The sequence below is a fragment of the Ascidiella aspersa genome, chromosome 4, assembly GCF_963924565.1.
Source record: "Ascidiella aspersa chromosome 4, kaAscAspe10.2, whole genome shotgun sequence".
Taxonomy (NCBI): domain Eukaryota; kingdom Metazoa; phylum Chordata; class Ascidiacea; order Phlebobranchia; family Ascidiidae; genus Ascidiella; species Ascidiella aspersa.
In genome coordinates, this window is record NC_139450.1 from 22,369,610 (window position 1) to 22,391,881 (window position 22,272).

Consider the following 22,272-nt stretch of genomic DNA (forward strand, 5'->3'; position numbering starts at 1 on the left):
CAAGCTGCAAAATCGACTCCCCCGCGCAAAATCCAAAAGTTCCAATCTGGTGTGTACAGTACATAGGTAGGCATTTTATAGCAAGTAGCGTTCAACGTTCACTAATTGTCCTCACGATAATATGCATAATTAACAATTCGCCAGAAACGCTTAACTTTTTGGTGAACAAATTATTTTTAATACAACTATGGAACCATTGATTTTAGGAATGTAAGAATTTTTGCTTAAATAATAACCATCGAGAATAAAACATATAAAACTAGGTCACTATGCTAATACTAATAACAGAAAATTGCCATAGAGATTGTCAACATGTTTTATACTAACACTGATTCATGAACCGTAATGTTTATTGACTTTTTATTATTACTTATATGCTGTGTATACCTATGTACAGGGGCGGATCTAGAGGGGGGCGATATGGCCATGCCCCCCCCCCCCCCCCCCAATTAAAAAAATGAACATTTTTTTAACTTAAAAGCAGCTGATTTTCGCGCTTCCCTAGGTAGTATGGCCTATTTTCGCAAAAACGCAAAAGCGGCGTTTTTCAGATTTTGCACTGATGGCATATGTGGCCGTACGCTGACCTCGACTAAATAATAAACGAACTTAAATCCAAGTAAAATTGAAAGCTTTTTGGTGTTAATGCAAATCTGTATCAGAACCAGCCCGCCAATGTAATTCATCCAGCCCGCCGCCTCTTTGACAAACTAGACACGAGTCCGTTTCAAATACTTTTTTGACTATGTTAAGTGTGTAAATGCTAATAAATTTAATACCGGTATACCAAAAAAATCGCACTCGCTTCGCTCGCCAGATGTGCCCGGAATATATTTAACAAACACTGAAATACATTAACTATTAAACTTATTGCGTTTCCTCAAGGTAGTTTTATTACACTTTTTTAATAGTAGTATGGATGACGACGTGTGGAATTTTAAACCAAGTAAATGCTTGGTTTAACGCTTTGCGCCAATACTTTACTGCCTCGATCCTTATAAGTAATTATAAACACGTTTTTAAGGTGCAAAAAATATCCGAGGACCACCTGATTCACAGTTGTTCTAAAGCTGTAATAACACAAAATCCCAGTTAACATATGTTTATGATGTCACAATAGACATCATCAACACTCTATATCAGGGGTAGTCAAACTTTTTCTAGTCACGGGCCAAAACCAAACTCAGAAAGGTCTCTGCGGGCCGCCCAAAATGATAACTAAGAATTGTGGTATTTTCATATTAAAACAACTGTGAATATAGCGGGCCTCGAATCTTTTTAGCACTTAAAAACGTCGTCATTCATACTACTATTAAAATGTGTAAAAAAATACTTTGAGGGAACGCGATAACATTTAAAGTTAAACCAGCTTAGGGTTTGTTAACCTTTCTAAGTCATGGCACACCTGGCGAGCGAAGCGAGCGCGATTTTTTTTTTGTATATACCGGCATTTCTTTTAAATTTCTTGCAAGTTTTTATTACATTGCCGAAAATAAAAAAATGTTAAATAATAATATATGTTCAATATTTTGAATACGTTTTCCGTAACGCACTTGGCTGCCTTCCACAGCGCAACGGTAAAGACTAAAGAAACGCCAATCTAGGTGATAAGACAGCATCAAAACGTAAACAAACCAGACGTAGAATGATGATTGCGCAAAATTTTTTTGCACTTAATACGTAGTTAAAATAGTCAAAAAGTATGTGAAATGGACTGCTGTCTTATATGTCAGAGAGGCGGCGGGCCGGACGAATTACATCGGCGGCCCGCGGGCCGTAGGTTGCCGACCCCTGCCTAAAAACAACTTTCGTAATTAGTGGCTCGATCGACCTCTCTCTGATTCACTGCATTTAAAAAAATATAAGCATTTTTCTTTGTTATGAAATACATTTAAAATGAATGATTGTACAACGTTAAGTCAGGCCATAATCCCGTAAATTTAAAAAACTTGAACACAAGAGTTTATTTTACGAAACCAGAAAATTGGTGTCACCGCACGCATATAGCACAAAAACAATTAAGGGAACAAATAATACTGACTACAGGGCGAAAACCAATCGTAAGATAAAAAGTTAGAAATGGTCGAATTGACAATTTTTAAACGGAAAGCGCAACCTAAACTGCAGCAGCAATATTAGCGAAATACTTTAACCAAGATTATAAACGAAATACTATCGATAGATAGGTAATACGAAAATGCGACAGAAAAAAAAATAACTATAACCTCAAATGACAAAGAAAAATGAAATATTATAGTAGCCTAAAAATAAATTAAAGATGAACAAAAAATGAAAGGCTATTGAAATAAAAAAATTAAAAATCAATTACACTGAAGGGAAATTGAAGACGAACGTAGAAAAATGCTACAGAAACATAAAAAATATGGAATGTTAGATTACAGAAAAAAAATAATTAGCCTACTGAGAATAAATGGAAAGGCATGCATTTATGCATAATCCAAAAATATAAAGAATCAACACTACACAACGTTTCCAGCTTTCGTTTGCATTTTTTCCACATTAATTAATTGCAAATTACAAACCTAATTTTTTGGCACGTTAGCATAAAAACTTACTGCAAAACTGAACACTTAATTTTTTAGCTCTGCACCTGCGTGCATTCATTTTCCTTTTCGCCAAAGACTTCGAGCAATTAATGCTCGTTTAACAGCCCTGCAGGTGACATTATCTGACGTGGCATGCCATAGCATTGTGATTTTACATTCAAATATTGCCTTTCGTGTTTGTAATTATATATTGCAGAATTTCTCATACAATTTAAAGTAACAAAAAATCTGGCGAGATTGCGCGGTCCTTCTCCACGGAGACCGTTTTTCTTTCAATTGTATATCTTCTGGTAAGAATTTAGCAAGTACCAATCCTACATCTGCATGTCTGTCTGTTTTTAATTTTTTTTTTTTTTTTTTTTTTATTAATAAAATAGATAGCGAAAAAAACGAACAAGAAAAACAAATCAAAATAGTGAAGCTCTCAAGCAGCTAACGACCATTTACTTTTGTGTTTTGTCATACTTCCTCTTTTTAAAGCCGAATATCGCTCGGAAGTTCGCACAGAAGATAACAACAGTAAAAAGCGTAACATAGTCGGGACAGTGTCGGCATATTTACATTGATAAATAACATATCGCGCGCATAAAAGGACACAATTCACAAATGTTTTGCACGGTTCGTTTTTGTGCACTCCAAAGAGTAATTGCTCGCAGGAAAAAACACACGATATTCGTAGTTTAGTACTTAACCACACACTCACGTTTTCCCAGTATAGACACGTAACAGGACACAAATAAAACAAGTGGTACAGGGTTTCCGTGGCCTTTTTGCAAAAAGTACATTGGTTAGATTCGGTTTTACCAAACGAATAAAGGGAGTCATTTGTAACAATTGCGCCCAAGTTAAGCTTTATCTGAAAGCTTCTTAGTTTGTTTTCGATTGTTGAATTGTAGAGGTTGCGGTAAATTTTCTCCCATGGCAGACGTGCACTCCCGCAATTTAAGGTCCAGTGCCATTTTAATTGAGCTTTTGGAGGAAAGAGAATTGTTGTTTGTATTTTTTCGTAAACCGATTTGGTGGAGTTATACTGCTGGATAAATAATTTTAATGTTTGGGTTCTATACGATCGGAACGTTGTTGCGCTACCCGAATCCCATTCTTCTGGGAGACTCGATATTAATTTTATGAATTGGACAAAATCTGTGTTGTTAGGTGTAAAGTTAAATTTATTTACTAATGTGTCATATTGTAGATCCTCGCCGTTTCTATTCAATAAATCCTGGTGAAAAGTTATATAGTATACGCCTTGTGATTGCATTGTTTGTTCCCATGTTCCCATTAAGAAGCGCTTCTAATCTGTTACCTTGGATAAAGGGGCCTTCGATTTGTTTCCAATCAGCTTCCGCGTTTTCGTCAAGTAGTTTAAAGATCCATTTCGTATGTAAGGCTAACAAGTAATTATCTATATTGATCATTCCTGCCCCCCACCCATATTTGCAATACTCGCACTCAAAGTCTCTCTTTTCACGATCTCCCATTTGGACCCCCATAAGAATGTAAAGAGGATTCGTTTAACTTTTGAGAGAAAGCATTTGGGTATATTAACCGGGACAACACTCATTTTAAAGGTCAAGGTTGGAATCATGGGGGTCTTGATAACTGCTACTTTTCCGAGAAGAGAGAGACCCCTCGCGGACCAAATATTTGATACTATTTTAATTTTTTTCAGAAGTGGTGTGAAGTTTTTTTCAATTAAATCGGCGTCGTTACTCAAGCCAGTGGGAATTTTAACGCCTAAGTATTTGATAGTGCCTGATGGCCATAGAAGACCACTTTGTTTCATGGGTTTGTGACAGTTTTCACGATTTGTTCCGATAAAAAAGGCGTTTGATTTGGACATGTTGACCTTGCAGCCTGACATTTCGCCGAAGTCGTCAATAATCCGAAAGACTTCTGTAAAATCCTGATCACTACCCGATAGAAATATTTTAGTGTCGTCAGCAAATAGGGACACTTTGCCATTTATTGTGATGCCGTTTTGGCGGCCCTGTTTTAACGCAGCGGCAAGGCATTCAATGCACAGGACAAATAAAGTTGGAGAGAGAGGGTCTCCCTGGCGTACGCCACGTTCAACGTTAAACGATTTTGATAAAAAGTTGTTGTTAACAATTACGCACGAAGGATTTTGGTAAAAACATTCGATCAATTTAATAATCTTGTCCCCGAACCCGAAAGCAGCTAAGGCTGTATATATGAAGTCCCTGTTTACCGTGTCAAATGCCTTGAACATGTCTAAAGACAGTATCGCGCCAGGTATATCGTAATAGTCGGCGCAATCAATGATATCGAACAAAAGACGAATATTAGTGCCTATGTATCGTTTTGGAATAAAACCATTTTGCGCAGGCGAGATAATGTCGTTTAGTACCCCTCGGATCCTGGTGTTAACTACTTTTGAAGCAATTTTGTAGTCTACATTCAAAAGCGTTATCGGTCTAAAATTTCCCGGTTGAAGATGATCTTTATAAGCTTTTGGAAGTAGAGTTACCACTGCTTCTGACTGAGAAGCTGATAGCCTACCTGTATTTACTGTATGTTGGCAAGCTGCCATATAGACGCATTTGATATTGTCCCAAAAGGTGATAAAAACTCTGCTGGAAAACCGTCTAGCCCAGGGGATTTATTTTTACCCATGTTGCAGAGAGCAGTGAAGAATTCCGCTTCTGTTGTTTCCGCTTCTAATAGTTTTGATTGTTCTGCCTTAATTTTTGGGAGATTTAGTGTTTGTGGGGGATGTGGGTCCGATTAATGAGTCTTCATTTATATAATTGCCAAGATGAATCGACCACACTCCTACAAGATTTGAGATGGCCTGTCTTCGTGAGGCCATTCAGGTCCAATTCTTTCCTTTAGTTCAGATACATGAACAGTCAATTTTGCTGTCTCAGTATTTTCTCTCTGCACTAGGCAGTACTGGGTGATACTGGTTAATTTATTCGATTCTGCGACTATACTTATTGGCGAAAATATTTCTAAAATGCACAGGAAATATTGACGTAGATATTCTTACGATTTTCAATAATAAATCACGTGACAACAAGGCGTGGTCTAAACCTTTTTCTCACTTATTTCTGACGCGAAACATACAAATTTTACGTCAAAATGCGATTGCGAAACAGCTTCTGACTCCAGTTAAATGTCAACAGTTTGAAAATCACACGACTGGGGAAACCGACTAATGTTCAGACCGCGGTGTTTTGAAACATATACAAATAAACGGATGTAAATACCTTGACGCATAAAAATTGGTGTCAGCAATTTGAATTTTTGCAATTCGCTGCAAGGATATCGCAAACATTAGCATGTGGTTGCAAGAAATCTACGTAACGGAATTTTATCGAAAACTTTCCGCTTATCGTTTGCACATTTGCTGCAAGGAGTAACGCAAACATTTAAAGGATTGCAATAAATTTAGGCCATAGATTTTTACTGAAAATTTTCCGTTACGACACATCGATTAAAAACAAAAATTCTCTGTGTAAACACAATATGACGAAGTGGCTACTATAAATATTCCCACGCTAGATTTTGGAACAGCTTGCATATCAAAAGCTGGTTATTTGTTTGTGAAATGTGTGTGGACACGTGGACGCGAAAATTGTTCGATCACATAACGCATTTGCGCAATTGTTTTAGTCAGATTCCTGATTCCTCGAGAAAGTTTTCTCTTTGGTGCCTGAATTAGCAACCGAGGACTTTGATGTCAGCGTTCGCTGAGTTGCTCGAAATTGTTGTGTGCTTGACACACCATTGCATTGCTGTGGATTGAGCTTTTCAGGCGATCTGTGCGGCAGCAGGGGAAACTCCCTGTTTGGTGCGTTGTAATTTTGACGTCACCGGAAAGCCATTCATTGTGCGCTGCGCTGTGCTGTGACCTTTCGCTGTCCAACGTGCTTTTGTATTCTGAAAAATGCGAAATATTTTTCGGCAGATGTGTGTTCGTATGTCTGGAACATTTTTATTGCAACACTTCAAACTTAGGTTATTAACATTTTGGTTATAGACACACATATTTTCTATACTTATATATATATATAGGCGCGACAGGTTACACTTAAAGTTTGAGACAATTAATTACTGGAATATATATTTACTCACGTTACACATCTTTTGCAATTCAATACAATTTTAAATTCTATTGATTTTTAACATTGAGCAACATTTCCTTAAAAATTTGAATTTTTTTTTTAGTTTACACCATTCGTTCAATGTAAGTTTTAAAATAACGACGCATCACAAGAAAATACGCTTTGAAATTGCTGCTTTTTCACTATTAATTTTAACAAAGGCAGGTAATGGGCTTATCCCTAATTCGTGTTTATAGACTTACACGATTTTGAAGCATATATTTCGCGTGTGGAAAAATCACTATGCTTTTCTTCGAGGTATTTAGACTCGTGTTTGTTTTTTAACTACCTAACTAAACGCGGCTGCGTATGACGAGAGTTCCCTAAACTAAAACCCAAAAACGTACCAAATGTTTTAAAGAATTCGGAAATTTAACACAAAATTATTTCGTGCACAACAAAATTAAATCGTGATTCACAAGTTTAACGCGTTGATTTCAAACTATTGAGCTCCAAGCACAAAATTAAGCTCTTTTAACATTTATCAAAAGATCGTTGCATCGATGTTTAAGCTTAGACTTCATAGATATAGACTATACATAATTTGCGAAATGCGATACATAATGGTTTAATAAAAAGTCGCATTAAAACAATTTACAGACCTTTCAGTCGATATTTTTACTTATTATATATATAATTTTGTTTTTTTGTTTTTAAATGTATAATAGATTTTTCACCTGATAAACTAGGCAGAATCAGTTATTGTGAAATCCATAATTCCGTTTCGTTTTCCATGATTCCAAACAGTGGTGATGTCTTTATCGGCAACGCTTGTTTGTATTTCGTGTTTCGAATTCCAAGCAAATGCTTTGCTGACGCTATGGAGCGTCTCTTCACGTATCTTTCGATGAGATTATTTTCTTCTAAAGCTGGCTTCTTGCAAGTTCCAAACATGACAGTTTTTAGGCGGTCGCTTGTAGCTGGAAGGCACATCTTTTCTTGTACATATGCGTGAAAATAGAGTTCGTCGTCCGGCTTCTTGGGAAAGCAGTTTGCAAGTGGTCCGCGTCGTCGATTGCAAAGTATTTGTTCGATTTGAGGTCCAACTTTTACTTGAGCTTCGTTTCTTCAGTCTTCTTGGGAAAGTAGTTTGCAGGTGGTTCGTTCGTCACACGCGGGCATCAATTTAGGGGGGATGTGGGTCCGATTAATGAGTCTTTATTTATATAATTGCCAAGATGAATCGACCACACTCCTACAAGATTTGAGATGGCCTGTCTTCGTGAGGCCATTCAGGTCCAATTCTTTCCTTTAGTTCAGATACATGAACAGTCAATTTTGCTGTCTCAGTATTTTCTCTCTGCACTAGGCAGTACTGGGTGATACTGGTTAATTTATTCGATTCTGCGACTATACTTATTGGCGAAAATATTTCTAAAATGCACAGGAAATATTGACGTAGATATTCTTACGATTTTCAATAATAAATCACGTGACAACAAGGCGTGGTCTAAACCTTTTTCTCACTTATTTCTGACGCGAAACATACAAATTTTACGTCAAAATGCGATTGCGAAACAGCTTCTGACTCCAGTTAAATGTCAACAGTTTGAAAATCACACGACCGGGGAAACCGACTAATGTTCAGACCGCGGTGTTTTGAAACATATACAAATAAACCGATGTAAATACCTTGACGCATAAAAATTGGTGTCAGCAATTTGAATTTTTGCAATTCGCTGCAAGGATATCGCAAACATTAGCATGTGGTTGCAAGAAATCTACGTAACGGAATTTTACCGAAAACTTTCCGCTTATCGTTTGCACATTGGCTGCAAGGAGTAACGCAAACATTTAAAGGATTGCAAAGAGTTTAGGCCATAGATTTTTACTGAAAATTTTCCGTTACGACACATCGATTAAAAACAAAAATTCTCTGTGTAAACACAATATGACGAAGTGGCTACTATATGTTTTTAATTTTGAGGCGATTAAGGTTTTGTTCAATAGATCTCCGTTTTGTTTGTAGAGTTGCTTGTAAAAGTCAACTAGACCGTCCAAAATGTTGTTTTGGTCAGTTATTATTTTATCATCTACAAAAAGTCTGGTAATACCCTTTTTTCGCAATGTCTTTTTTCCAAATTTAAAAAGTATTTTGTATTTTTCTCGCCCTCCTCTGCCCAGCGAGCCCTACTTCGCGTTATGGCGCTTTTAGTTTGGCGCAGCATTAGTTGGTCGAGTTCCGATTTAAGTTTGGACAATTTTTCGTGCAAGGGGCCTAATTCTGTTTCAGAGTTCTTTAATATAGCGTCTTGCGTCTCGCCAATCAGTTTTTCCAAATCGATTTGCTTAATATTTAACCTTCGTTTTAGTTCGGCCGCATATCTAATAGTTTCTCCCCGAACAACTGCTTTCAAGGCGTCCCATCTTACATGTGGGTCGGTTTCGCCTATATGGTTTTCTGCTTTATAATAAGTGATTACCTTTCTTATTTTATCCTTGTAACGCTGGTCATTTAATAGTGATGTATTATATTTCCAGTAGCCTCTACCGCGTGGTGCTGGGTTAATGTCAGCCCCTAGAGTTGCTATATTATGGTCGGACATTATACCGGGGACTATGTCTACATTTTTAACGTTTTCGACGAGAGATCCGTCAATTAAAAAGAAATCTAAACGCGATGATGCCGCTGGTGGTTTCTGAAGCCTTGAGAACTTTTTAACGGTTGGAAATTTGTGGCGAAAAATATCTGTTAGTTTGTAATGTGTCATATATTGCAAAAGACTTTCTCTTGCTTTTCGGTTACGATGTTTTTTACTTCCATTTTGATCTAGGACATTGTCTAGAACTAGATTAAAGTCCCCTCCCATGATTATTGGGGCATCGGAAAAGCTGTCAAGTACGGCGAATAAATGATGAAAAATTCTGGATCGTCCTTATTCGGCGCGTAAACATTAACAATTACTATTGGGGTTGCATTTATTGTAATTTCAACCATTAAGTATCGACCTTCTTGGTCTACCCGTGTGCCTGAGACTGAATAGGATAAGTTTTTGTCGATTAGTATTGCCACCCCTCTCATGCTTGAGGTGCCGTGCGACCAAAACGCTTCGCCTCCCCATTCCATACCCTATAACTTTTCGTGCTTAGCACTACCATGGGTTTCCTGCAAAAGGACAACGTGACACTTTTTACGACGTAAAAAATTAAAAATCGATTTTCTTTTCATAGAAATGTTTAAACCTCGAACGTTGTGTGAAATAATATTTAAGGACATAAAAATAGTATTTAAACGCGTTCGACACCAATATCTATGTCCCATTCGTACTCCATGCCACATTCACATCTAAACGCTTTATTGGGACCCATAAGACAGGAATGCTTTTTCCCGCAACTACAGTTGACTATCTTATACTTGCAATGGGTATTACAACACGCTTTACACATGGTAACCTTAGGTAGCGAGTTAACAGTAAAACAATTACAGACAACAGAGTACCTTTCGCACTGTATTCTGGCTGGAGCTCATCTTAGCACGGCATACGTCTCAATGTCCCTTCGCATGAAGGACATTGACATGTTTCTTTACCCTCTTCGACCAGAAATAACTTGTCCGTGCAGCACTTCATTGCTACGGAATACTTGTTGGAACTACTCCAGCAAACGAAAGTTTTCGACTGAGCCGAAACCACAGCTTCAGCTTGGCAGCCAGGGCATGTCAGCGAAATTCTGATCAGCATCGTTTAGAATGCTGCTTACGGCTGTTGTAGAGTGTGGATTGTTATCAGCTTTGTTGACGCCAGCGCTAGATTGGGGGGCATCTGCGTTATCGTTTGTCTCTCCGTGTGCTTTGGCTTGCTTGTGCTCTTCTTGTCTTTTTGCTAGCCGAGGAAAATATTTTTGACGTTTGGGACAGTTTGCTTGTTTGTGACCTTTCTCGTCACAATACTTGCAAGTGAACACTTGCCCATGATATGTTACGTAAAATTCACAGTCCGCCATCCTAATATAACTTGGTAAAGGGTTTTCTTCCACGTCCGTTGAATTCATTGTCAAGATTCTCATTCCGGTTAGCAACCCAACCTTGTCCTTCCTGTGTGTCAACTTTTCAACTTTTCCATATTTTGCCGATATTTCCTCTGCTATGAGTTCACTGGGGAAAGGGATAGGTACCCAACCAACTGCGATGTTAATCTTGTCATTTTCGTATAGTTTAACAAATTTTACTGATTCTGCTGCGCATAGCTTTGTGTAAAGTTCCAAAACATTTTGTCTATTGGTGCAAGTTATGTCGACGTTCTGGCCTCGCATTTCTGCAATCCCAACTAATTTCTTCAGCGGATAATCGATACTTTTTATAAGATTCAGAATTTCGTCTCTTTTCAATAAATTTACTGTCCTCATACTTAAGCAATTCGGCCTCTTAAAGCTGGCCGCATTTGTATTCACTGCCTGAGCGTAACTTGCTCTGCTTGCCATTTTTCGCTCCGCACTCCACGACCCCCAGACTTGGAATGTCTGTCTGTTTTTAAGTTCGATAATAATCGGCTGCCGGACAAATAGCGCCTTACCATCACAAGCGGTGGAAAAAGTCATCACGGAAAACAAAGTGTGAACCTTTTTAGCCACTTTCGGCGCACATGCACATTAAGAGCACATCAAATTCACGTAAGGTGCACATCAGATGCAGAGCCCGTCTCATCAGGCTATCCCCACGAAAAACTTTTAGCCAAGTTCAAATGCATTTTATGGCGCTTCGCGCAAACTTTACTCTGTTTTAATTTGGTGTATTCAGCCAAAAGGCGTTATGCATACTGACTAAAATCGGAGATATTGCCCAAAACCTATTCCAGCGCGCCAAGTTCGCGCAGGTCGTTTTGTGGGGGTCGGAATCCACATAGCGGCAGCTCTATGCTGCGTATACATTAGAAAAGTGACTATAATCACGACCTCTTTAGGCTGAATTGTGCCATAAAGCTTTTCGCCTGGCTTCCCCACACTGATCTTAGCAAATCTAAACCAGTAACTGATGTCTGCCTGTCCTGTGACGTAAAACCCTGTATACTTCTAGACCATTTAAATAAGTCAAATGTCTACACAAAAGCACTAAAACGTTCCATCATCCGTAACGCCTAGAATAAAAAAACACAATATTCTGTGCTTAACCTGTCAACCCACTTTGTGAGACTTAGCCTACAAGTCTAAAGTTTAAAGTCTACACTTACTCACTCCCATCATTTAGTTCTATATATTTTTAACAACCAATTGAACAAGTTTTTGTTGACAAGAATTTCTTGATATATATTTTTTTCGTTAAAATAAAAAAGAAAGTACATCACATAAAAATAAAGGGGTGGAAGTGCAGATGTTGTTGTAAAATGAGCTTACGTTTTAATATTAAAGGTACGGTATATAAACAAAAACCAAAATGCATTTCATGTTATAAAAAATAATTTTATGCACAAATGCGTGATGGCATGGTACAAACGCAAAACGGATGGCAAAATGGTTATCATTAAACTGTCTATTAAAAGCACCAAGACACAAAACACTTCACAACATAACTTTAAATTAATGTTGCTCATACGTTTGTTTGTATTTTATCAAATTAAGTAGCGTAACAAAAATAATTATTTTAACAAACATATCTAGAAAAATACAGTCAGATTTTGTCGTAAATAGTGGCATGGAGTTTACATTTTTTTTGAATAATTTGTAGCTTTAACATAAAATATTAAAAAACAATAAGTCTACAAGGATTAAAAACAGTTGCGATTTGACTTTAATTTAACTTCTTTTAATTAAAAAAAAAACTGGAATGCATGTCAATAGCTAATTCAAAAAGGACATACAACAAAATTTTATTCAACAACAAATTAACCAATAAAAAAACATGATAGATTTGAAGTTTTTTTTAATTCAAATTATTTTTCATTCACCGTTTTAATGCCAGTAAAAGCGATCTATCCAGGATTTGAGTGAAGGTGATCGTATCAAATTTTATTGATGTAACTAAGATTTGAAAAGCCATGTCAAACATAACAGAATAAGCACAAAATTTCTGCAAATTTCTCAATATAATAATACTAAGCAATGCTTTGGCTGTAAGGGCCATAAAGTTAGAAAGGTGTTACATTAGATATAATGGCAACATAACAAAAGAGTTTAAGATTCGTAAAAGTGCCAGTAAAATGAATTCCGTAGATTAAATAGTCAGAAATTGCATTTTTAAAGTCCTAGTACTATATTATGGTCTCACACAAAAAGTGTAAAAATACTGCTAGAAAGCACAATAAATTTACTGATTTTTAGGTATAAAGTTGCAAAAATTGTAACGTATTTTCTTGAAGTTATGGACATATTTAAAAATAATAAAAAATTGTGTGAAAAAGCCAATTTTTATTGATTCAGTTGCCAAAACAGTCATTTTACAAAAGAGCAATTAGGATCACAACGCTTTTGATGAGAGAAGGTAGTCCGAAAGTTTACATTCGGATAGTTAAATGACCTTATCGCCCCTGTTTGATTAAGCAATATTTATTACAACAAACAACACAACACAAATATAAACTTTACAATATAAAATTGTTTTATTTCATGCCAGTTCTTCTGTTTCATTGTTACCAGGTTGCAAATGTGACACAGGTGAGTGACGTTTTCGCCACGAAACTATAAATATTGTGTAAGCTTTCCAAGAGCTAAGACCATAAAGAATAACTGCCAAAAATCCAAATGCGCTAGCAGCCTTTCCAGCATTAGTACTTGCTTTAGCAGCCATACATATACTTCCAATTATGTACAAAATGCAGGAAATTATTGAGTTCAACAAATCCGTCAATGGCCAGTTTATTATGTCAATTTTTTTGTCCAAGCTAAATCCATGCACAACAAGCAGTATGGTTGTGACAACCATTGCTGTAATGCAAACAAACTGGAGATAAGCAACTGCAGAACAAGAACCTCCAACACAGATAGCAACTGCTCCCACACATATCGCAACAATAATATTAATTATAACTTCAACAATCTTCAGAATGCCTACAGAAAAGAACATAAAAATTAAAATTAATATATAATTGTTCCATGCTAAATTATTTTTAAATATATTATAAATAGGGCGACTATTTTTTGACCTAAAAAATAGGAAATTTTGACCCGTTAGAAATACATTGATTTAAATAACTTAGGCGTTGTTAATCACACGTTTTTTATACCGTATATTGCTCTAATAAAGATATAATACGGTTAAAATGACTTTAAACACATATTAAAACTAAATTTTTTCAATAAAATGAACGATAAATTTCAAAATAACTGAACGACCAATTTCAAAAAGCTGACTTTAGTTTTTTTTTCTATTTTTTAAGCAATTTATATGCATTTTTATTCGATTTTGACTTGAAAAAATGTTGACAATTTTGACCTAACGTGTAAATTTTGACAAAAATTTGATTTTTTGACAAGTCAAAAAATAATCGCCCTAATTATAAGAAATTGTCAAACAACATTAATTTGATCTTGAATAGAATTTTGTATCGGTTTGATCAATTTTATTTTAAGAAATATCTAGCAAGGCTATTACAAAATCATTACATTATTTTTATACCAAATCCACCGATATTGACAACATTCAAACAGATAACTTTAACTGCAATTAGCATATAAAGTAAATGTATAAAAAATAATAGTATACATACAATTGTATTTAACACACATCGTTCTTCGACAATAAATAAGCATGTTTATTTGCACAAAGCATGGATGGATAAATGGAATGTAGTTATGTGGGAAACACAGTTAGAGTCATAGAGCTGCCTTAAAACCGTAGGCACTCCGGAGACTTTCAGGCGCGTAGCGTGACCGTTTCAAAGGGGGGTGTCCGTGCAAATTTTCAACTTAGGGAATTCCCCTATTTTCCGTCTGACGTTAATGAATAATGACATCATTAAACAGTGGCGGATGTGACGTCATAAAATAGTGATTGTAATGACGTCATAAAACATTCTAATCAGAAAGAACTAACGTCCAGCAAAAGAACACATGCGTCGTCGACACTCCTGCCAGGCGAAAAACTAAACCAAGACCGTAAAATACGTGTGATAGTCAAATTTTTTACTTTAAGCAGCGCAGATTCTTAAGTTCCATGTACGGGACTAGCGTTAAATTACTGGCACGCTTTTAGCCACCTGCTTTTTGCCAATACTAAACGAAGATCGTTTTTCCCTGGTGTTATTATGCGACGATTAGCGCAACATCTGTGCTAGCTGTGTGCCAAGTCAGCCAAAATACAAGTTGCGGTTGAGGGAAAATATGTTGTGTCCACTGCACACTAAATATGTGGTCTTAGAATATGCTTATAGAGAACAATTTTGCGTTAACTATCATTACATAACAATGGCGACTTTAAAACGCGCATGATAGTCATCATTATACCACCTTTTGAAAATCTGATTCAGTTCAAAAAAATCCGTTGTTAACCAATATCTAATATTAGAGCAGACAGCAAACAGAAAGGAGCATTAGCTGCGCCTTAACTTCGACTTTTTAGCGTAAAAAAAAAGACAGTTTGACTTAGCGAACTGTTAATTGTCGAATTCACGCTTGATAATTAATCAGCCAACCTCAACAATTATCGAAAAGAGATAAATTATATATTGCATTTACGGTCGACCAAAAAAGACAAAAACGGAGTTTTGCGTTAGATTTTGGTTACAATAGTTTTTTTTAAACCCCAGCCCCCTGGATACGCCACTGTGTCACATGATCAGTAACCCAAACCAACTAGGGGGCCTGGGGTATGGTGTAAACAAACTCCAGCGAGTACGGGCGAAGGCCAAAAACATTTTCGTTTTGTGTATTCTAGATGCTAAAAACGGCGACTATTACGAGCTTATGGCTGTTTAAAGTTGTCTATTTGACGTTAGAAAAATTGCAACACCTCGTTGTCTTTCACGTCCGATTGTCAAGTGATTTCAACTGCGCGCGAAACGCTATTGAATTGCGGTGTCAGAACAGCCTCTGTGACGTAACAATCAAACTGTTGCACTTTTTTGTCAGCAAACTTCACGATGTTTATTAAACAAGTTTAGTGATATTTGTAGTTTAATTTCGCCGATGGTATAAAGCATGGCTTCAAAATCGCCCTTTTAGAACTCTGTATAATAATTAGTAAATTATTCAGCTGAAACTGAGCAAGAAAACCACAAAAACATGGCTTATTACTGAAGTTACGGTAAGACGGCCATTTATACTCAGTTTAGCGGAAAGCTATAGTTCGCCGACGTTTTAATCTATGTTTCAAAATGCGACGGCCAAGCGCTCTTTTTCGAGATTGAGGCGGTGAAGACGTTTGCTGTACCTTACTAGCTTGTTTTCTACGTTGTTAAAAATGTTTGTCCCAACAATAAAATATATTTTCGTTATTAAGTTTGATTAAGACGACGAAATGCTAAATGAAACAACGATAACAAGCGGTGATTAGGCGTTGGCGGCGATAAGCACCGACGTGTTATCAACGCCAGGTGCAATGTTTGCGATGTAACATTGCAGGAATCACGGTTTTAGTTTTGTGATAATTGTTTACTGACATTTCAAAGGGGGGTGTCAAGACTACTAGATACCACCCCACGCTACGCCCCTGGTCAGTAGGTAGTTTGCCCCCAAAAAACAAGAATTATCCCCTATGATTGCATACAATAAGCAAATCATAACCTAATAACTGGGCAGTTAAGAATAGCGATCTTTCTAACAATAAGGAAGCCATGTGGACATACTGAGTGATCCTTGCAGGTTGCGGGTAGGTTTTTTATTCACTTTAATTGGTCTTTGTAAACCATTATTAGTGAGCTTTTGGTATGTGATTAAAGTATTTGAAAAGTTACGCACAGCATAATTGTCAAGTATTCATTATGTCAATAGTAACATTGTATTCCTTGCAGTACATTATTTGACCGCATAACAGATCATGTTAGCCAAAAAAGAAGCACTAAGACCCAACAATGCCTTAAAAAACAGGACCGAATTGCTAAAGAGTTCTGTGTGCAGTGTGCTCACTGTTTGGCAAAAAATTTGTATTCAGTATTGCCCAAAAAAAAGTTTAGGCAACAACTTGGACAGTTGACATATTACAGCTTGCTTCAAATGACAGTTGTTAAGAATGTTAAACATATGGGAGATTTTTTTTATTATAATGTACATATGTTAGCAAATTCTTTGGCGATTTATTGCTGTGATTCTGGGCCCTGAAGGGTAGACTACGATTAAACCCTTCCCCAAACAAAATCAAGGTTAAATAATTTAATAAAAATATACTAGGATTCGCTATTCTGGATTCGTTATTCTAGATTCTAAACCTATTATTCTAGAATACCTCGGGATTCTACTTTGAACATCCCTAATTTCAACATAATATGCAGGGTTCAGATTTTGCACTTACTCACTCTCCAATGCAAGTACATTTCACTGCGGCCGAGTGATGATTGAAACCCACTCGCAAGACTGGCGAGTGCCCTCAGGCATACCAAGGTTGTTCACACCTACTAAAGGTTTTAATTTTTTAATTTAAGGATTGAAGGCCAATCATTTTGTTTAACCGCTTACAGCAGTGACTCCCAAACTTTTTTAGCTTGTGGCACACTATAAAAATCTTAAATATTTCGCCGCACAATTTTAATAGAACACCAATTGGTCATTTAACAATCGTCTTTAACACACGACAAACTATATGTAAATGTCTCAATATTATTAATTTGTAATGGATAGAGCGTATTTAAGTCAAAAATGATTGCATGTGTGCCTGTTGGTAATACAAATATCTTAATTTCAAAATAAAAAAAAATTTGCGGCACAATTGGCAATATCTTAAGGAACATTAGGGTGCCGCGGCACACAGTTTAAGAATCACTGACTTACAGTATAGCTTTGCCAAGAAAATTAAAAAATTGACCAAACGCAACATACCTCGCATGTGGTAAAAAGTGCTACGCTTTCAATATTTAGAAGAACAATGGAAAAGGTCTCATGAAGTATGAAATAGTTATTTTGCTAAGCTTCTGATCTGTTTAATTTTTTTATAAGAAGTTTCAGCCCTGTAAAAATCATATAACAAAAGCGCAATAAATAATAATGGTTAATGAAGATCGATTAAAGTGGATAAAAAAATACCAGCAACATGCCAAGATTTTTCTCTACATCAATATGGATTGGGCTACATATAGTTAGCAAGATACTCTTTTTAACTGTACGTTTTTAATCTCTGTTCATTTTTGAAATCAGATTATGATATGGGACCAGTGTTCCCGTTAAGCGCCCTTTTTTTGCACATTTGCGCAAAATTTTGGGCACTTGCGCACTTTTTTTCACGGAAGTGCGCAAGCAAAAAAAAAATTGAAAGTTGTTTTTTTACTTAAATTCGACCTCCAGTCGTCTCCTGAAGCCCACATTATCACTATTTTGCAAAGATTATTACATATAATACCTCTTTTACCCACTTTTGCTTCACGAATGTTTACGGAACAAAAAGTGCCCAAATTAGTTTTATTTAAGCTGCGTATGGATAAAAAAGTGCCCAAATTAATTTTATTTGAGCTACGTACAGAACAAACAGTGCCCAAATCAGTTCTATTTAAGCTACGTACGGACAGAAAAGTGCTCAAATTAGTTTTATCCGAGCTTCGTACAGACAAAAAAGTGCCCAAATTAGTTTTATTTAGGCTACGTATGGACAAAAAAGTTCCCAAATTAGTTTTATTTAAGCTACGTACGGACAAGAAAGTGCTCAAATAAGTTTTATTTAAGCTACGTACGGACAAAAAGTGCCCAAATTAGTTTTATTTAAGCTACGTACAGACAAAAAAGTGCCCTAATTAGTTTTATTTAAGCTACGTATGGACAAAAATGTGCCCAAATTAGTTTTATCCGAGCTACGTACAGACAAAAAAGTGCCCAAATTAGTTTTATCCGAGCTACGTACGGACAAAAAAGTGCCCTAATTAGTTTTATTTAAGCTACGTATGGACAAAAATGTGCCCAAATTAGTTTTATCCGAGCTACGTACAGACAAAAAAGTGCCCAAATTAGTTTTATCCGAGCTACGTACGGACAAAAAAATGCCCAAATTAGTTTTATTTAAGCTACGTACGGACAAAAAAGGGACTAAATTAGTTTTTTTCAAGCTACCTATGACAAAAAACTGCCCAAATTAGTTTTAATCGAGCTACGTATGGAATAAAAAGTGCCCAAATTAGTTTTATTTAAGCTAAGTACCATCAAAAAAGTGCACAAATTAGTTTTGTTCGAGCTACATACGGACAAAAAGGTGTCCAAATTAGTTTTATCCTAGCTACGTACGTACAAAAAAATGCCCTAATTAGTTTTATTTGAGATATACGTGCAAAAAAGTGTTTCTTAACTGGCACCCAAATAAAGCGCCGGCAAATTCTCAGGGTGTCGCAAGTTCTGCTATAAATATTTTATATTTTGTGCAGTAATTTTTATGGTTACATGTTACGCCTGGTAAGATTTCTGCCTAAATTCGGTGTCTTATGTTTTACTTTGAAATTACATGCATGTGTAGTTTCAGCCGATCTGTCAGAAATTAGCCGATCTGTTCAGAAATTAAAAAAAGTCTGACTTTTAGACCTTGAGGTAGCAGCAATTTGCACTAATTGGATCTTTAGGTAAACTTTCGGCAGATAAAAAAGATTGGCTAAAAACTTACAAAAAACTATAAGATAGATTTAATAATACTTGTCCCACTCGGACTCGAACGATAACCAGTTCCCTAACTCAAATAATGTGCGTTAATTTAATAATTATTTAAACGCTGGGAAAAAGCCCAAACTCGGGTGGGCATAAGATAATTTCTAGTCCAGGTTATATAGGATTGTTACGTCAAACATTAATGTATTCGGACTAGGGATGTTCAAAGTAGAATCCCAAGGTATTCTAGAATAATAGGTTTCGAATCTAGAATTACGAATCCAGAATAGCGAATCCTGGTATATTTTTATTAAATTATTTAGCCTCGATTTTGTTTGGGGAAGGGATTAATCTTAATCTACCCTACAGGGCCCACAATCACAGCAATAAATCGCCCAAACAATTTGCTAACATGTGTACATTATAATTAAAAAAAATCTCCCATATGTTTAACATTCTTAACAACTGTCATTTGAAGCAGTTTTGTAAACTGTGATATGTCAACTGTCCAGGTTGTTGCCAAAACTTATATTTTTACTATGCAACACTGCACACAGAAGTCTTAAGCAATTCGGTCCTGTTTTTGAAAGCATTGTTGGGTCTTAGTGCTTCTTTTTTGACTAGCATGATCTGTTAAGCAGTCAAATAATGTACTGCAAAGAAATAAGTTACTATTGACATAACGAATTCTTGACAATAATGTTGTGCATAACTCCATAACTTTGTGGACGGCCAGCACGTTTTGCAACGCTATGTTACTTTTTCAACTTAAATCATTTAGGGAAATTGCAAATTCCACACCAGACATTATACGTTAGCCGCTCGCCCAATAACGCTTGATTGACACTTAATTATTAGACAAACTTTATCGCGAGACGCGGTAATTGGTCGCCCGAAAAAACACTGACACTGCACTACGAGGTTACATTTAAAGCAAGCACTATAAATTGGTCGCCGCGGCGACAGGCCAACTTACCACACACGTTTGTACAATTAGACGCAACAATCGGCGATAAAACATTAAATTATATCGGTTCCAATTACCCGAAATAAACGGCAGAATTGGATTCGAATCCCATCTGGATTCGAATTCAAGGATTGGATATTCTACTTTGAACATCCCTATTCGGACCGAAAGTGTTTATATTATTACTAAATCAATGCACATTCTTTGGGTTAGGGTGTGCTCGTTAGCGTTTGGGCTCGGCTGGCAGGTATTATTAAATTTAATCTTCTAGGCATATTTGTTAAGTCAAATTAGTTATTTTCCCAAGACTTCAAAGTCTAAAAGTCAAAATTTTGGGCACTTTGTGCACTTATTTTCGGCTTCTGCGCAAAATTTGGGCACCTGCGCACATGGTAAAAAATTAGCGGGAACACTGTATGGGACAATTCTTGTTTTTTCAGAGCAAATTACTTAATCACTCAAAACGAACAATTTAAAAGTCAGTTTCAAGGATTTGTCAATAAATTATCGTTTATCTAATCAAATTGTTTACTTGTGGGCGCGAGGGTTTTTCATAAAAATGTTAGTTAGCATTGAGCACATAACTTCATTTTATTTGTTAATCCATGTGTGTAAGTAAACACACTGATTTGTCATTTAAAACTGGGTATTAAACCGAACTATTACTTGACAGGTTAAATTATTGAAAAAAAATTTGATAGGACAAAAAGTCGCGGATGGTGTGCAAATATTTTTGGCAAGTGCTGTTTTGTCCGGGTGAATGCTGTTAGGTAGGCAATCGCTAAACTGGTGAGTGCAAAGTAAAGCCATCCCTGTAAAAGTAACATTTCTTACCTGGTAATGACTTTATGTACTGCATATCCAATATGAACCCACCAGCAAATGGCCTTCTATCCGGAACTCTTTCGGTAGTTGGCTGATATGGACTTGTGCTAGATATCATAGATGAATGCATACCATGTAAGTCATCACTGCCATTATCAGTTTTACTTGGCTCCATCATAGTGCTTTTAGTTTAAGCCCTTGAAAATCAGTAGATGTATATTGAAAGTTTTACAGCACCTAACTTAAACTAAATAAAGAAGAAGGTTTTGTAAGTTTTTTGAAAAAAATAAATAATGTTTAGTAAATAGAGACACATAATACTAGGAATGACACAGTTTGCTACTACCAAAATCTATTGTTAAACATAGCGAAACTCTGACTGAGCAATTTGAACATTTAAAAAATGAGAATCAAATCACCGTAAACATCCATCACCAAGTGAATTAAAAAAACTTCTGTTGTAAATCTATAACAGGGGCGTGTGACCCACAGGCCAAATTTGGCATGGCAAGCCTCAAAAGTAATCCATTAAAATTATTAAACCTTTATGCTAGTTGGTATAGCGGCAATTATTTTTGCTTTATTAATCAATATAAAAGACTAAGTCGCGACATTAAAGAAGGCCTGGTGGTCAACTGAAAGTTTTTAGCAAGCTTTCTATTCAACAAGAATCTTGCAAATAGTGCAGCTGCTATACTGTGGCGCAAGTGATGTTAAAAGACGCAGGATATTTGTTAAATGTTAATGGCATATTTAATGTTGCTAGAGTTATGTACCTCACCAAAAAAATTGGAAAACCTTAAAGCAGAGGTATCTACACAAGGCACAATAAATGTGGCATGCAACTTAATAAAAAATGGCATGCAAGCCCCCTAAAAATACTAAAAAGTGTAAAAAAATAGTAAACTGGTTATTCAGCCAATTGTCGAAAAATACTAAATGTGTTATACAGCCAATTGCCATTATTTATTTACAATATAAAACAATCGCGGCAAATACAACATCTAACAATTACTTCTTATATTATAACATTATCCTGTAGTGGAGGCTAACATTCACATAATCATACAGCTTGGTGTGAAGAAGCAAAAGCCAGCTCACAATCTATCTTCAGGGTTTATCTGAAAACAAACGTTTGCAAAGA

The 22,272-nt window shown here is 36.2% G+C and overlaps 1 protein-coding gene across 1 annotated transcript; it reads right to left on the reverse strand.

The window, feature by feature from the left end:
• Positions 1-11,919: 11,919 nt before the first annotated feature.
• On the reverse strand, positions 11,920-21,371 carry LOC146148684 (CKLF-like MARVEL transmembrane domain-containing protein 4). Its single transcript, XM_083387283.1, has 2 exons — positions 21,138-21,371; positions 11,920-13,675 (listed from the first exon to the last, which is right to left on the reverse strand). Exons 1-2 carry the CDS (start codon positions 21,304-21,306, stop codon positions 13,233-13,235), a joined length of 612 nt encoding a protein of 203 aa, XP_083243409.1. The 5' UTR covers positions 21,307-21,371; the 3' UTR covers positions 11,920-13,232.
• Positions 21,372-22,272: the final 901 nt, after the last annotated feature.